This window comes from Drosophila eugracilis, unplaced genomic scaffold (genome assembly GCF_018153835.1).
Source record: "Drosophila eugracilis isolate 14026-0451.02 unplaced genomic scaffold, ASM1815383v1 contig_423, whole genome shotgun sequence".
Classification (NCBI taxonomy): domain Eukaryota; kingdom Metazoa; phylum Arthropoda; class Insecta; order Diptera; family Drosophilidae; genus Drosophila; species Drosophila eugracilis.
In genome coordinates, this window is record NW_024573287.1 from 513756 (window position 1) to 529381 (window position 15626).

At 41.0% G+C, this 15626-nt stretch overlaps 4 protein-coding genes across 4 annotated transcripts; 2 read left to right on the forward strand and 2 right to left on the reverse strand.

Moving 5' to 3' along the window:
• Positions 1 to 1307: 1307 nt before the first annotated feature.
• On the reverse strand, positions 1308 to 2720 carry LOC108105154 (odorant receptor 35a). The gene is made up of 4 exons (XM_017211590.2): positions 1839 to 2720; positions 1662 to 1757; positions 1426 to 1608; positions 1308 to 1376 (listed from the first exon to the last, which is right to left on the reverse strand). The coding sequence occupies exons 1-4, from the start codon at positions 2718 to 2720 to the stop codon at positions 1308 to 1310; spliced, it is 1230 nt and encodes a 409-aa protein (XP_017067079.2).
• A 4811-nt stretch (positions 2721 to 7531) lies between these two features.
• Positions 7532 to 8470, forward strand: LOC108105148 (seminal metalloprotease 1). Its single transcript, XM_017211583.2, has 2 exons — positions 7532 to 7748; positions 7818 to 8470. Exons 1-2 carry the CDS (start codon positions 7532 to 7534, stop codon positions 8363 to 8365), a joined length of 765 nt encoding a protein of 254 aa, XP_017067072.2. The 3' UTR covers positions 8366 to 8470.
• Positions 8471 to 9013: 543 nt separating this feature from the next.
• LOC108105120 (leucine-rich repeat-containing protein 24) lies at positions 9014 to 11114 on the forward strand. Its single transcript, XM_017211554.2, has 4 exons — positions 9014 to 9274; positions 9338 to 9440; positions 9501 to 10461; positions 10529 to 11114. The coding sequence occupies exons 1-4, from the start codon at positions 9093 to 9095 to the stop codon at positions 10936 to 10938; spliced, it is 1656 nt and encodes a 551-aa protein (XP_017067043.2). The 5' UTR covers positions 9014 to 9092; the 3' UTR covers positions 10939 to 11114.
• A 1904-nt stretch (positions 11115 to 13018) lies between these two features.
• LOC108105143 (accessory gland protein Acp29AB-like) lies at positions 13019 to 13872 on the reverse strand. The gene has a single exon (XM_017211577.2). It carries the CDS (start codon positions 13865 to 13867, stop codon positions 13106 to 13108), a length of 762 nt encoding a protein of 253 aa, XP_017067066.2. The 5' UTR covers positions 13868 to 13872; the 3' UTR covers positions 13019 to 13105.
• Between the last annotated feature and the right edge of the window lie 1754 nt (positions 13873 to 15626).

A 15626-nucleotide genomic window follows, 5' to 3' on the forward strand; every position in this document is an offset into this window, starting at 1 on the left:
CCAGTGGGAACGATAAGGGATTGTGAGTGCATAACTGGGATATTCTAACCCCCCAAATACTCGTTTCTCCCAGACTGTCGGTTCTAATTAAGCGCTATTATTGCAAGTTTCAGTCAGTGCATATTAAGATATCTGACGTCCTGTATTTTGCAACTAAGAACCGGGTAGAATCTATGCGAAAAATTTCATTCTCTAAATTTTATTATTTCCAACAAGAAATATTTCCATTTAGAATCTAAACTTACTTACAAAAAAAAACTGAGATATTTTCTATAATTAAAATAACAGAATAAAAATTAACACAAATGTTGAATTATTTCAATAATTTTTAGGAGGCCTCCCTTTGTTACTTAAGGCCATTATATTGTACAGAGGCCATTAAAACCCCTTTTCTCACCCAATGGTCAGGGTAAATAAAACTCATTAGTCGTCAACCGAGGCATTGCAAACAGTTCAGTTAAAGGGCCGGCACACAAGCCAAGTCGAACAACATGGCGCTAATGAAGTACAAATTGGCTAATGGGGCGGGTCGAAGACAGAAATCGAGGGCCATGGAGACGTCGACAGGGTCTAATTATCAATGAGCGCGACGCCTGTCGAAGTTCGACTTCCTCTTATGAGGGAGTTATGGGCGGAAGATAGAGACAGCCTAATCTCGGTAAGAGCAGAGCGACCGAGATGCATGGGCTTTTTATGTGAAAACTTTCGTGCATTTTCATGGCGAAACTTTAATGGATTAATTTACCAAAATGTTCGTGCCAGAGGAAATTGAAACATAGTGGGTGGAAGAGCAGGGCAGCGGGTGCCAGAGTCTACTACTCGAAGTTCAAGATTTATGGCTTACGCCAGAGACGCCATCCAAACCCAGGCTTAATGGCCGCTGATCATTTCCAGAGATGGCAAAACATGAAAAGCTGAAAATTTATATATTTTTTTCAGACTCTTTGCGTTCGGTATGCTTGCGATATTCTAATTTCATTACCCACCAGCAGTGGCAAAAGTTTTATTAACTTTTTGCAAGTTTTTGCTGCACAGAAATCATGAATATTTTATTGCATATTTTCAGGCTCACACTCACACACACATTCTGCCACATGCACGCACTTTCTCACACACAAACACACACAGACATGAAAAAGAGCAAAAGAAGCGAAAGTCAATGATGCGTGTGAGCCAGCGCCTTTTATCAATTTAATTTAATTAAAATTAATTCACCAATAATTGACTTTTAATATGCAATCATTTGTATCAGCGGACTAGAGTCGCAGAAGGAGGCATCAGTGTGGCATTAAAAAAATGTGAATTATTTAATTGCTCATTTGTCGACGCTGCATCGAGGTGAGAAATGTGAAATATGAGAAGGACGCCTGCAGAATCTGTGAAAGAGCTGATAATGGATTGATTTCGAACTCGCTTTTTACTTACTTTTAAACCAGCCTGCAGACTAACGCGAAAATAGTTCAGCCCAGTCACATAAAAGGGTTTGCTGTTCATTTCAATGGCCAAATTAACGAGCTTCAGTAATCGCAGGTTTTCCTGGGGATCCGTTGAGTACTGTAGAATTTGCTCCCAGTGGGTTAGGTAGTACATCGAGCTAAGAGAATCCGTCTGTGTGGTAATAAAAAATAATGTAAGCTTAAATAATATATAGCTTTACTTACTGTAAATGCCAAATTAGAACCAAGCTGTCCGAGGGAAAGTATCTCCACGGTTTTGGCTCCGAACCAAATAGCATAAATATAATTTGCCATGGGATTCTGTTGGATAAGTATTTAAATTTTTTTTTAAAACCGATATAGCACTTAGAAAAGGACTTTTAGTTTTTATTGAATGCTCACCGTATAAGCCTTAAATGAAAGAGCGCATAAAAGACCGGCAGCAAAGGCGAACATAATGAAAACACGTACAGTATACTGAGCCTCCATTTTCTGACCAAACTGATTAAGAGCCACATTTTTTCGAAGAGTTTTAATAATTAGTTGCTTTAATTGGCTAGCCATATAGGGACGATCCCTAGCAGCCACAATTTTTTCAATTGCCAACTCCAAGTCCCGTTTAAGCAACAGATAGTTACCATTTAAATGGACAATTAATTCACACAACAAACTAGTCTCCCCAAACATCATGGAATCAATGATTATGCCAACCCATACGTTACTCAAGAGCAGAGGTACAAATAAATACAAGGGGTCCGAGTCAAATGGAAAGACCATAGAGTATAAAAAGTCCTTACTTTGGTTAATAATCGAAAATACGGGGGCGATTAGATAGCCGGAGATAACTGCTCCATACATTGCGGAAACACATCTATTTAGTAGCATTTGACCATCAACTTTTTTAAACATTTCCGGTTCTTTTCGCGGATCTATGTATATGTTGGCGTAAAATTTCTGAAGAAACTTCTGAAGTTTCTCGATGTGCAGTAGAATGTGAAGACTCCGGAATTGAGCTTCCACAAGGATCAAATAGGTTGGCATGCCAGTAAGAAAGGCATCCAGATTTCGATTAGCAGCCTCATAGCGCAAATATCTTGATTCCGCATCATTGTGCTGCATAAAAATCAAACATCCCATAACCGCCATAACTTTGTCCAGATATCTGGCCCACTTTCCAGTACTAGGATCCAGAGGCCAGAATATATGATTTAATCGAAAAACAGCCAAGGGCCAGGCCAACTTCACCTTCTGACCGTCAGCAAAACGGGGCACGTAACGAACCATATTAAAGCAAAGACTGTTGAATAATGTCTACTCTCATCCGACTTATATATGCACCAGGGATTAGCCGGGAGCACAGACGATGACAGTTTCTCAACTTTTAAATGAGCTCTCCCATGCGTGCAATGGCTCAATTAAGTTATTATCCTCCAGTTCCAAGCCAAACGAAAGCATTTGAAAGTTTCACATTAATATTGCCTCATTTACGATGTAATGGGCTTGTCCTCAAATAATTGAGACAACTTTTTCAGGACTACGACAGGGGAATCGGCCTTTACTAGGGGTTATTAAACGCAGGTAATGATGTAAACAAGGGCAAACAATGCATTTAAATATATGAAAGCATTTATAATATATGTACTTCCTAAAATTGGTAAACACGAATACGGGGGTTGCCATTTTTATGAAAGTTTAATTTCAAAGGTCTAAGGTAATTTAAACACTTTTACCGTAAAAAATGTAAAGGCAAAAATCTAACAATAATGAACAAAGTTTTGAGTTGTAACATGGTAACAAATTATTTTATTTACCCAATTCTTTTTTACATATTCAAGAACAACAAAAAACTAGTCTTTATTTTCCTTTGTGAACACATTTTATTATTACGAATCAAATTTTATTTATTAACCGTTCTTTAATTAGCATAAAACATTGATTAAAAGTGATAGCTTTTATTATTTGAATAGGCACTGTTGACTTTATGATTTAAATTGAAATAAAAAACTATCAGAATACATAACCGTATAAATTACTGACATTGCGTAAATATCTGTCATTGAAAACATTGTTAATGTGTGACATATTTTTGCACTTTCTGTAAAGCCAACATTTTCGCAGTCATGAACTCCCATCTGGTATCTGGGGCATGAAAAAACCCACTTAACAAATTCATAAAAATCAATTAATTCAAACGCGCAACTTTCGCACGCTTTCCCAGCTTTTCCAGATTACTCCCAGCGATGCCATTTGTCCCGGTCCGCCTGCATCCGCTGCGGTCTGCACTGGAGATAGTGGCAACAGTTTGTGTTATGAATATTTTAAGAGGCAGCCTGTCTGTCTCTCCCTTGTCTAACCGAATAGAAAAACGACAATAAGGCAGCAGGGCCACAATACCGGGGCGAGGACGAAACATAAAGGACACCGAGCGTCGAGGATCCGTAAGCCCGGCGTAGAAACTGCAGTTTGCTCGCCACATTCATCTTAATTTCCTGTCACGACAATGACAACGAGGTTCGTTGGCTTGGTAGTTCAGTGGGCTGCTTTCGTGGGCAGTGGTTGAGCTAGTCCACTCCGTCCGGGAAAATCCTGGCCATCCAGCCAAGTGTGCGTCTAGCCAAGCGGCTGACCGAAGCCCAGAAAACAACAAGAGCCACACATTTCACTGCCATTTTGTATGCACTTTGCCTGCAAGGATACAATGTATTGTTTATGAGGTTTGGCCGGCCTGCTGACTTGAAGTCAAAGTTTTCGTATCACCTTAGCTGAGAGTCATGCATCATAAAAGGCATCATGGGAATTTATCTTATAAATTTAAATTAGTAGCTGCCATTGTCTGAAAGTTCTCCTGGTAGAAGGTCAAGACTGTCAAAGACATGAAATGTTTTATATATAAAACTTAAATTAAAGAAAAAATTTAATGGAAAATGTAATTCTATTAATACTTATATTTTTAAGCTTACATAAATATTTTGGTTTTGATAGAACGATTTGTAGAGCCACATAAATTCGGCTTTCTAAAGTCCTTCCTTTTGTCTTTCTCCCTCCCTATGTTCCGCTCATTTTTTTCGTGCTGAGCGCTTTTTAAGCCTTTGTAGCGGCTGTTGCTGTTGCTTTGGCTTTAGCCTTGGCATCTGTATCTGTATCTGTAGCCGTGCCTGAAACTGTGCCGGCTTTGTAGCCCATAGATGGAATTGCTGGGCATCCTGGCGAATCCTTGTAGTTGTTGTGCCGTGGCAGTGGCAATGCCAAATGCCGTCAAAAAGCAAAGGGCCAGAAGCGTTTCGGCCGGGTGTTTCACATAAACATGGGTGGTGCCTCTCGCACCCCGGACACGCCCCCATAGCCATATCCTATACCTCGTCCTTTGTCCGCCGTTTTTCCCTTGGCCACCCAACTCTTTTGCTCGATGTTATCGCGTGCCACAGGATATTGCACTCTAAGCCAGTAGATGGCGTCATGTAAAGCTGGACAACATCCGATTAAAACTTTACGATGTGCGTGTGTCCGCCAGTTTTACCCGTACACCCCCTCGTATATCTCCGCCCCCGGTTTTTGTGTCTCTGCCTGCGAATGGAGAGGGGCGTGGTCAGAAGGGGCGCGTAAGAGTTTGGGGCTACTCGTTGGTCAGCAAGTGGATAAATTCTCATTTACTGCTCTTTTAAGCATGCTGTTTTTGTCGCTTCTTCTTATCCTCGGCTAGCTAGTTATACTTGGTGCAAAATCAGTGGGGAATCTTAGACTTGGACTTGGTTGTACGTTGTGCAGATTATTTATACTATCACTCTATAGCACCTATAAGTATAAGATCTATATATTCTGTACTGTATACCAATCATGACTATTTAATTGATTGTTTAGTCAACTAGGTTAGTCAAGGTTATTATCTGTACTTAAAAAGTGACCCAAAATGAAATTAATTTGTAAACAGTTCCCTAACTAAAGTTGAACTTCAGCTTCAATCAATTCCAGGTCAATAGGTTATTTCCCCAAACAGCAGAGGTATCAATTAGTCCACCCACTGACGCCCAGTGTCCGCTGTCGTTCAGTTTCAGCGTGTAAATTGTCCACTCGTTATGCGGGAAACGGATGGGAAGGGTGGTTGGTGGTAGTGGCGGTTCTGCCACAAGGAACGGTGGAAAGGGGTGAAGAACGGAGGACGAAGGACGACTGAGTGGCATGGTAATAGCGCGGCATGTTAAACTGACCGCAAGCATTGTTTATCATTAAGTGCGGCCCATGGCCAGAAAGAGTGGGCCCAAGGATCGGGATTGGACCAGTTCCTGGGTCAGCATGTGTCACATGACATATGTGCAACTGGAATGTACTGAGTACTAGTGCTCCTCGTCCACGGCCTGGATACAACAATTTCTTTTTTTGTTTTGGCTTACCCTCTTTTTTAATGGCCAAACATGTGTATTGCGGACGCCTTGGGTTAATGGAGTCGTTTGTTAAGGCCGCTAAAAACCAAATGAAAAGCTCAACTTTAAGAGCTCCAACATTAAATAAAGGAAATAAAATAAACTGCAAAGTTTTTTTTAGCCATTTTCGGCTAGCAATTCGGCCCACCACCCTTTTGCAGCGAGTGCATGCAAAACTTTTGTAATTAGGAAGCAATGTCGGTCATTAGTGCGGGAACTGTTGGCCAGGGGCAGGATTGAGGAGGGACACGGGGCAAGGGAATGGCCACAAAAAGGCGTCAGCAGTCAAAACAACAATGCAAATGTGCAGCGGGGAAAAACTCTCGAGTTTCTCTTCCACATGGAAGAAGATGGAATGCGCTTCCAAATTCGGTGGAAAAATTTAGCAGCGAGATAATTACTAAATTTCAGAGGAACTAAAATAGTAGCGCTAACTATTTCGCAGGAAAATTTACACGATCAGTTCTATAGTAGTATTATTTATATACTGATTAATAATTCTATGCTTGGTTTAATATATATTATATCTCAAAATATAGTGTAAAACTTAAATCGTTTATCATATTTTTTAAATATTTATTTGAATCCCCTTAATTAGTTTAATTTATAGTAGATAGATAAGAGTATCCTATTATACAGAATCATAATTTAAATGGCTTAAACTTATCCAATGTGTCCTACTTCGGCTCGATGCCCTAATCCCAACGGAACTCCAAACGGCATTGAAACAAAGAAACGGAACCTCTGCAAACCTCCGCGACAATGGCCATGAAGATGCCCAACGAACGACCAGCGGTTCGGAGTGGATTCGTCCAGGAGTTGGCTGGCAGGCACAATTGGACGAGCATCGAGCGTAATTTTAATAAAGTTTGAATGCAAAACTTTCCGATTTGAAATGCGCATAAAAGTTAACTATTTCCGACGGTCCAGTCCGAGCTATATCTACAAAACTGAAAAACCCCGAGCGGCAAAAGCTGAGAATGTGTGGATAAAAGTTTCCATTTTTGCTGGCCATTGCAGTGATCATTCGATGGGTGGTTAGAGTCTAGTGGGCCAAAAAGGGTGGACATATCCAAATCCTGGCAAACAGCGGATGTGACGACTACCACCGGCCACGCCCACAGTCACTGACAGAAGGCGCCGTTGCAGTCGCAGTAGAAGTCTCAGTAGAAATCTCAGTCGTCTGGCCATGGCCATAAATTAAAGCCAACAAACCGAGTCCGGAAGCAAAGTGTGGAGATGTGAAAGCTATGGGAAAGCGGACAAGTGGATTTTCAGCCATTACATCTTGGCCATGGGAATGGGACTGAGCCTGGAACTGTGACCAAACGGAAGCGCAAGCTGGGCTGCTAAGAAGCCCCGAGCTTCTCCGGCTAACGATCAACTTGTCCAGTAAGAAAAGAATTTTGTCTTTATAAAAAAATGCATGACGATTCCCGAAAAATATACATATATATTTTCTTTTCGTAGCTACGTCCGGACATACATTTTCTGAGGTAAAAACTCAGCAACAACGGATGGAAGTGCTTTAGCACCCTTTAACTTGTGGGAATTCTGCCCATTTATTCTTATTTTACGGTCTATTATCGCTAATCAATCATAAGTAGTTTTTGAGGCCCCACATTTTGCGATAATTACCAATATATTAGCTGTTAATTCTCTTTAAATCAGTCGAAAATGATTTACGCTTGGATTCAGTTGTTCCTGCTAAGCAGTTTCTTCTGTGGGGTTTTCCCAGCTCCCTTTAGTACTCATTATGAGGAAACGGATCCAGAGCTGACTGCAGGGTACTTCCAAGGTGATATGGATGTGGACTTCACCCGGAATGGACACCTTTCTGAGACTCGTCGCTGGCCAAACGCCACAGTTCCGTACAGGATCTCTGAGGAGTTCGGTAAGTTAAGAAAAAAATAAAACTACTTCAATTAAACTAACAAAATAACTTTTTTATTGCTTTTTTTAGATGCTCCTTACGTGGAATACATTAAGATTGGCATGCAATTCATCGAGTATTACTCTTGTATTCGCTTTGTGCCAGCAACTGAAGACGAGGAAAACTATGTCTTTGTGCTTCCATCCACATCGGGATGTAGCTCCAACGTGGGCTACCAACCAGGTCAAAGAACCGTCAAACTAAAACCTGGACCTCTGGATTCTGGATGCTTCAAACTGGGAACGATCCAGCATGAGCTGCTTCATACCTTGGGCTTTCACCACCAGCAATGCTCTCCGGATAGAGATGAGTTCGTAAAGATTGTGGATGAAAACATCTCCGAGGGTCACGAAAAAAACTTTGTCAAGTACGAAGAAGACGTAGTTGGGGATTTCGATCAGCCCTATGACTATGGAAGCATTTTGCACTACAGTTCCTTGGCATTTTCCATCAACGGCGAGGCCACAATTGTCGCTCTGAAACCAGAGGGCCAGGATTTAATGGGTCAGCGTTTGAAGATGAGCGATACCGATATCAAACGATTCAATACAATGTACAAGTGTCCAATTCAATTGTAAAACTTTTTGATACCTCAAAGAAAGAGATTTGGTTTTCTGTAAAAGAACTCATAGAATTGTCCAAATTTAAACAATAAAATTCAAAGTCATTGACCTTTGCCCTAATCTTTGTTTATCTCTACCCCTATTATTAGAAATTAAAAGTACTTTAAAGAAACATCTAATCGATGTTTAAAGATTATTTAATACTGAACTGCCTTGACTGAAACATGGCATCTCTTACATCACTTGGGTTACAAGAAGATTATTTTTATTATTTTACTACGAGTAAAAGTGTGTTCAAGTCCTTATAGATAAGCAAATTATCGAACTAACTAATCAGAAATAAATTTCTCCTGCCTTTTTATGGCTCTGCATTTTCCAAACAATCGAAACCACAAAAACTCGCGCTCTTTCATCGCAACACAAACGTAGCCGCATCAGCTGATTAGATAATAACAAAGACGCTTATCTTATCTTCAGTGGAAGTGTAGAGCACTTTCCAGGCATATTACCAAATAAATGAGTTTCGTTCTTTATTAATGCATAATAATCCCAAGTAAACTGAGGTATACATCTACTGGAATGCAGGTCATTAGTTAGTCATAAAGTGAATGGAGAGACAAGTTTTCAACGTTTAGTCAGTCGAGAACAACCAAGCACTCCCAAACCAAGCAGCTCGAAAATGACGAATCATTAATTGAGGAACTTTCTTCCAGTCGATGAAAACAATATTTGTATTCAGCTTATGGCTCTGCAATGTGTCATAAAGCCCAAAATGTGGTTGGGTCTTAAGCAGATTTTGCTCTACGTGGGCCTACTGCTCTGTGTCGTTCTTCAGGTTTGCAGGAGTAAGACCCAGGTACAGATGTTTTGCCCCTCCGTTTGCCACTGTGATCTGCATGCCCAGCGAAATCGAGCGATATGCAGGTGAGTAACTATTGCATTGGCTTTCCTTTCATATTTTATTATATATATATTCTATTTGTGTAGCGCCAAGCGATTGATAAGCGCCAATATAGAAATGCCAAAAACTGTTGAGTTATTAGACCTGAGCTACAATGATATAACCACCATTGACGATGACTCCTTCAAGGTAAGTTATTAGCGTAACTTTTTTTTAATAATTTTTTTATAATAATTTATTAATTCTCAGGGTACCATCCACCTGCTAAACCTCACGTTGGCTCACAATGCCATCCACACCCTTTATGGGGATGCCTTTTCGGAATTGGCCAGACTTCGATACCTGGATCTTTCGTACAATCGCCTTGAGCAGATCGACGAACATATTCTAGAGTCTAATAATGAACTGATACACCTCAATCTGGAGGGCAATAAACTATCCACTCTTGGAAAAGGACCCATTTTAAGAAGTCCATCGCTTCGCTCTCTTAATCTGCGCAATTCACAGGTAAATCAGCTGGGAAACCAACTACTTAGTGCTCTGCCCCAACTGCGCCAGTTGGATTTGGCACAGAATTTACTGGTGACCCTAAGTCCGGGTGATTTCCACGCTCCGCGATATTTGGCGTCCCTGAATGTGGAGGAAAATCCTTTCAATTGCGATCGAGCCTTGACAAAAGTGACCACTGGATTACGACAGCGTGGAGTGGCCATTTTCATGAGTGACTGTGTGGAGGAGGAGGCTCAGGATCCAGAGGAGATAGTGGAAGCAATTGGTAATGGAATCTTTGGATCCATAAACGACCCCATTGAACGAATGGAGAGCGTGGAACCCAGCACCCAGGGACCCCAATCAGTACTGTCTGTCTGGCGAGAGTTGGACTCTAGCGAAGAGCAGGGCGGCGAGGACGACCAGATGTCATCCCTCAGCGATGTGTGCGAAGGAAGTCGGGAAAAACTTTGCCTGCGATACCGCACTTGCTTAGAGCGCATAAGTCATGAGCTCCTAGCTGGAGGAAACTCGCAGCTGGACGATGAAATCATACGGACTCACTCCTACGACGAGGATGACCTCAAGCTGGCCTTTGTCGTGGGCGGAGCCACAGGCGTCTGCATGGTCATCTTCATCATCACCTTTGCCTTGTGCCTCAAGAGTTGTTGTGAGATGCGCAAAAAGAAAACCAACCCCGAGGTAGTCGATAGTGATTCAGGTAGGTCAGCTCATTTCGAGTACAATCCAGTATTTTAAAGAGTTTCTTTTTTGTTCTTCTCCACCAGCTCCTTTGGATCCATCCCAGGAAAGCCTGCCCACTATCCACACCTGGGCACCACAGCGTACTCGCAATCCCAGACGCTCCAATCCTCAGCGTCCACGCAGCACTACTTCGCGTGCCGTGGTCCGCCAGCCTTACGGACCGCAAGACAATTTCGTGTCCCGACTTTTTGGTCGTCCGGCCCGCAGTCAGTACTACCGGACCATCAATCAGAACACAGCCACCCTCATCCGTCGCCTTAGTCGCAGTAACCTCTTTACCAGTCGAGATCGGGAGCCGAGTTCTCCCACCACGCCGCCAACTCCTACAGCCAGATTTTATACGGATGTAGTCGAAAGTGGTGCGGCACGACCGGAAACACCGCCTCCCAACTATGGTGATGTGGTGGTCATCGAGAATTGTGATAACAAGTGAAGGAATTTGATTCGTTTTAGATAATAAATATTCTTAGATATCACTTTTCTCGTCATTAACTCATTTATTATATAAAATCTTTGTTAAGATAATCACAATATATATTAATCAATTAAAAGCCGGGCTATCCATTCTAGCCAACTATAATCAATTATTTTATGACCGAAAAACTTAAATTCACTTACTTCAATACTTTCCTTTAAAAATAGTTTTTAAGTATAACAACCTACCATTTACCACTTCCAGTAGACCATGTTTTCTACTTAGCCTCCGAAGGTCTTTTAGTGAGCCCACAACATGGTGTTCAAAGTATCCTTGAAAACTTCAATGTTTCTCATCGTGCACACAAAAATATCAATTGGGGAATTCCAACATTTTTGCTTCCTTTTATTTGGATGAGCATTACTTTTACAAGACTTGGACTTGCAGCTGCAACAAATCGCAATAAAAACTTTTGACAAAACTATCAAAGTTGGCATGGTATAGGGCGATATAGGGATGAAGCAGAAGCAGGCGCCGGAGCAGGGCCAACTGTGAAATTGCCACAGGAAAATCCCCGAAAAATTCAAGTAGCAAAAGTTTACACACTCAAATAAATGCTGAAACGCGGAAGAAGATGGGTGGTCCTTTTAGGCCCTCTCTCCCCAATCCTCTACGGCAGACAAATCGAAAACACCACAAAGGAAAATAAAAACCGCACAAAAAATGCCATAAGAAAAAAAACTAAAAAAAAAGCACGGCAAACCCAACAATTTGCACTGCAAAGCGGCAAAAGTGTCTCCAAAGAAACAACCACCAAAACCCGACCAGATACGGAAAAAGAATAAATATATATATAGGGAAAGAAAGCAGGTCCAAGTTATGTTGCAACGCAAAAAAAGAAAGCACATTTTTTTATCAAAAGCTGTATGTGGCCATGCACTGAGCAAAAGGGTTCAAGTTTGGGTATTAAATAAATTTACTTAAAGATAAAGAAAGTAATTTTACTTACATTTTAGAATCACATTATTATTATATTCCAAGAATTGTTAAGATTTATTTTAAAAGAAGTTTATTTCAAATATTACAAACCCTTAAACACAACTAATATGCATTTCATAAAATGCATTGCCTTTTATTTCAGTTTATTAATATTTGTCTTTAAAACCTTTGATCTATTTTTATATTTAAAAAATTTGTTTTTTAATCATTTCACTGCATTTACTTGAGTTTAAGCACCACTCAAGGTCCGTTAATTCATCCTTAATTTACCAGCTCTCTTGTAAAGCAAATTTGCTGTGTGGATTCTTATGGGTTCTGTTGTTAAGTGTTTGTCTAGCTGTCTATCTATCTATCCAAACGTATCTGTGTTTTGTGGTGCCAACTTTCATTGCACTGAGCTTGGCGCTGCGGCGCACAAAAGTTAACGTATCCTGGGACCAAAGTTGCGTTGTCAACAACCAAAATGCAGCAAAAAAATCGGATCTGGGAAAAAGAACTGTGGGGAAATGGTGAAAACGAGTCGAGGAAGCTTGGCGAAAAAATGTTCTCACCAGGAGGGCAGAGGAAACACAGTTGCAAAGCGTGAAAAAATATCTAAATCCAACATTAATGAAAAACTTTTTGCATAATCCACGATGAAGATGGCGGCAAAGGCAGCAAACCGAAATCAAACCCTCTGCCTCCCCAAAGGAGATGCAACCAACCGGTGTAGGAACTCCCCATCGAGCGTATAAAATGCAATAGAAGAGCGTCAGGATAACAAAGCAACAGATTCCACTGGGAGGAGAAAGCAGAATGGGATTTTTGAGGCATTGAAGGACACGCCAAGCGGCTTAAAAGGTGCTGAAGGTTACCTCTAAGAAAGAAGTAAGTGATGAGATGACTAAGATATCGGGGTGGGGGTGGCAAAAGTTGTACTAAATCTAAGACATGGATTGAAAAACTGTGGCGTTCGATTTGAAAAGGAATTGGTGTAAGGAAAACTGATTGGAAAATGGTTGAGAATGGCTCAAAAGGGTGGATTGTCCTTTGACAGTGAACCTGTACGCCCCGATGGGACATACTGCAAAGCATTTCATTCATTTTCACTTCATGGGGGTGCATTCAATACTTATTTTATTTTTGTCGTATACTAAAATAACAGACTTAATTGTTATTAAATTTTATAATTTCAAGGCAATTTCCGTTATATTTCAGAGTCTCCCTGGCAAATGAAAGGCAGTTTTTTATTACAATCTACACTGAACATTCCAAATCTTGATAACGTAACGCAGTGACGGTTTTCAGCTTTATTTTGATTCCAAAACCATTTTAAAAACTGTGCTGGCTTTCCGGATGCAATCGACACCAACTTCCCCTCTTTTACCCGGTCGTTGATGCCCAACCAGAAGCTTTCATCGATTTTTCCTATGATAGCGTTATACTCTTCTTGATCTTTTATAGACGCAAGGTGGCCTCCCTTTTTCTGGCAATAGGTTTCAGCAGAAACCCAATCTTTCAAATTTTTTGTTTCGATATAGAAAAATCTTGTACCGATCTTTTTGAAACCAGGTAGAATGAAATTATTATTTATTCCAGAAGGGGTTTTCTTTTGTGTTTTTAGTTGGTTTTCCATTTCGGTCAGCATCGCTCCCAACTGACCTTCATTCCTCTCCGACACCTTCTTGATCAAGGATTCCTCAATAGATACGTTTAGAGCTGTGATCGTATCCTGAAGGACCTTTATTTGACCTTCTATTCTGTTTAGAGTACCAGCGAGAGTGTCCAACTTTTGTCGGTGCTGCTTATTATGATCAAATAGTGGAAACATTGCCGAAAGACAAAATGCACCACACTGATTGGGGGCATCTTGTAATACACACAGAAAACTATTATCCTGCGATTTGGTATTGCCATGCAAAAGGCCCACGAAAAATGTGATCAAAAAGTACTTTCCGAACATCAACATTTTGAAGCGAATGATCGAAACGAACTGAATTCCATTTCCAATATTTTCAGTAGACAGGCCTTTGGAACATTCTTGTTTATATTATGCGAAAAAAAAGCGATATGAAATGTTGTCCTTTTATAATCCCAAATCGACAATGGCCCTCTTTGTTTGATCGAATAAGTAGACTTATATAGAAGGGTGTGGCGCCTGTAAGTGGGTTATCTTTTATTTATTCAGTTGTTCACATCAAAGCTTTGATAACTTCCTAGTGAAACTTATATTTAGGATTATAAAAAGGTATTTTTATTTTTTGAATGTATTTAATAAATCCCTAATCTATACATCTCTATTTCATAAGTTTCAGTTACCAGTGATTTGTTTGTGGAGTGTTAAACGCTACATGGCCAATTGCCAGCACTTTGCCCGCTGCAGAGTAAATAAATTAAATTCTTATTTGCTGGCATTCGAAGGGGCGTCTGTAGCCTCTGGGTTTCGGTGTAAAACTTTCAGGAGGTGCCGGACATGGTCGCCGTGTCGCCTGTGACTTTCTACCAGCCCTCTGCCGACTACTGGTCGTGTGTTGCAATAACAAACTCATGCTAATTGCTTTGCTAACAACTCGCAGGAACAGGAACGGCAACGGCAGCAACTTGGAGTTGCACTGACAATAAGAGGGCAGAAAGCGCAGCTAGGACAATAAATTTCGGCAGGAACTGGCAAGGTGCTGGCTAAAAGACCGGGCTACCTTTAATTACGGTTTCGCAGGACATCAGACCACACTTTCGCACACTCACACAAGCTGCTAACTAGTTGCACATGGCACAGATACACTCATGACACGATTGACCTCTTGCCTTCGGGATGTTGCAGGTGCCACATCCTCAACGCTGCCAGCCAATGTCCTTAGCACTGGGGAAAATAACAACAATTTTCAAAGGATATTAATTTCACCCCATAACAATACCAGGTTAATGAACATGATGTCATTAAGGATTGTTAGAAATTGTGTTCTCTTTTATTTTTAAGAACAGGTTTTTACAAAATATTTAGATTGTCTCATACCTAGCAAATTTGTTTGTGTTAAACAGCGAGATAAAATAAATTTCTCCCTGTGTTTCTCTCATTTCTCCTTTGGTTTATAGAATTTGCACACGAACTTGCGATAATTGCTGGGAAATGAAATAAAAATGCAATTAAAGCCGGCGACACTGCAGAGCTGAAGAGCTGAAGCTGGTTCCCGCTTGTTGAAATGAGCATTCAATTAAGCGGCAGCCAACGAGCTGCGAGAGCGTGTCCTGGAATGGGAGTGTCCTGTTTTGGGTGTCCGTCCCCCTGCCCGTCTATCCGTCTGTCAGGGGCATGCACACTTGATGGCGACATCGTCGTGGGCGTATACAAAATGATTTTTATCTTTATCAAATTAGAAAACGACAACAGCAAGCGGGCCCAGCCGATCCGGATCCCAATCCCAGTCCCAGTCCCATTCCCAATCCCGATCCCGATGCCTTCGCCACTGCTCGGTATCCCTTATCCAGTCAGCCGTGTCTTGGTCGTGTCATAGCAATTAAAACTCTGCCATGCCATTGTGTAGATTACATCGCCGGCGAGTCGGGGGCGTTCCTGGTCAATGGGCAGATGTTAAATGCTTTGAAGTTTATTTCTAGATTTGCACGACTGCCCTCTGTGGATCTGTGAATGTATATGAATGGAACTGTACTTCTAAAAGTGGGCGGATACCACATCTAGAAAACAGTTACTATTAGCAAATTAGGATTAT

Excerpts from the sequence above, each read along its gene's own strand:
- LOC108105154 (XM_017211590.2), bottom strand. The coding sequence starts at position 2,720 with ATGGTTCGTTACGTGCCCCGTTTTGCTGACGGTCAGAAGGTGAAGTTG. Across the intron at positions 1,758-1,838 it reads TTTCATTTAAGGCTTATACG|AATCCCATGGCAAATTATAT; the intron begins GTGAGCATTCAA and ends CTTATCCAACAG. Across the intron at positions 1,609-1,661 it reads GTTCTAATTTGGCATTTACA|ACGGATTCTCTTAGCTCGAT; the intron begins GTAAGTAAAGCT and ends ATTACCACACAG.
- LOC108105148 (XM_017211583.2), top strand. The coding sequence starts at position 7,532 with ATGATTTACGCTTGGATTCAGTTGTTCCTGCTAAGCAGTTTCTTCTGT. Across the intron at positions 7,749-7,817 it reads CAGGATCTCTGAGGAGTTCG|ATGCTCCTTACGTGGAATAC; the intron begins GTAAGTTAAGAA and ends TGCTTTTTTTAG.
- LOC108105120 (XM_017211554.2), top strand. The coding sequence starts at position 9,093 with ATGGCTCTGCAATGTGTCATAAAGCCCAAAATGTGGTTGGGTCTTAAG. Across the intron at positions 9,441-9,500 it reads TTGACGATGACTCCTTCAAG|GGTACCATCCACCTGCTAAA; the intron begins GTAAGTTATTAG and ends ATTAATTCTCAG. Across the intron at positions 10,462-10,528 it reads GGTAGTCGATAGTGATTCAG|CTCCTTTGGATCCATCCCAG; the intron begins GTAGGTCAGCTC and ends CTTCTCCACCAG.
- LOC108105143 (XM_017211577.2), bottom strand. The coding sequence starts at position 13,867 with ATGTTGATGTTCGGAAAGTACTTTTTGATCACATTTTTCGTGGGCCTT.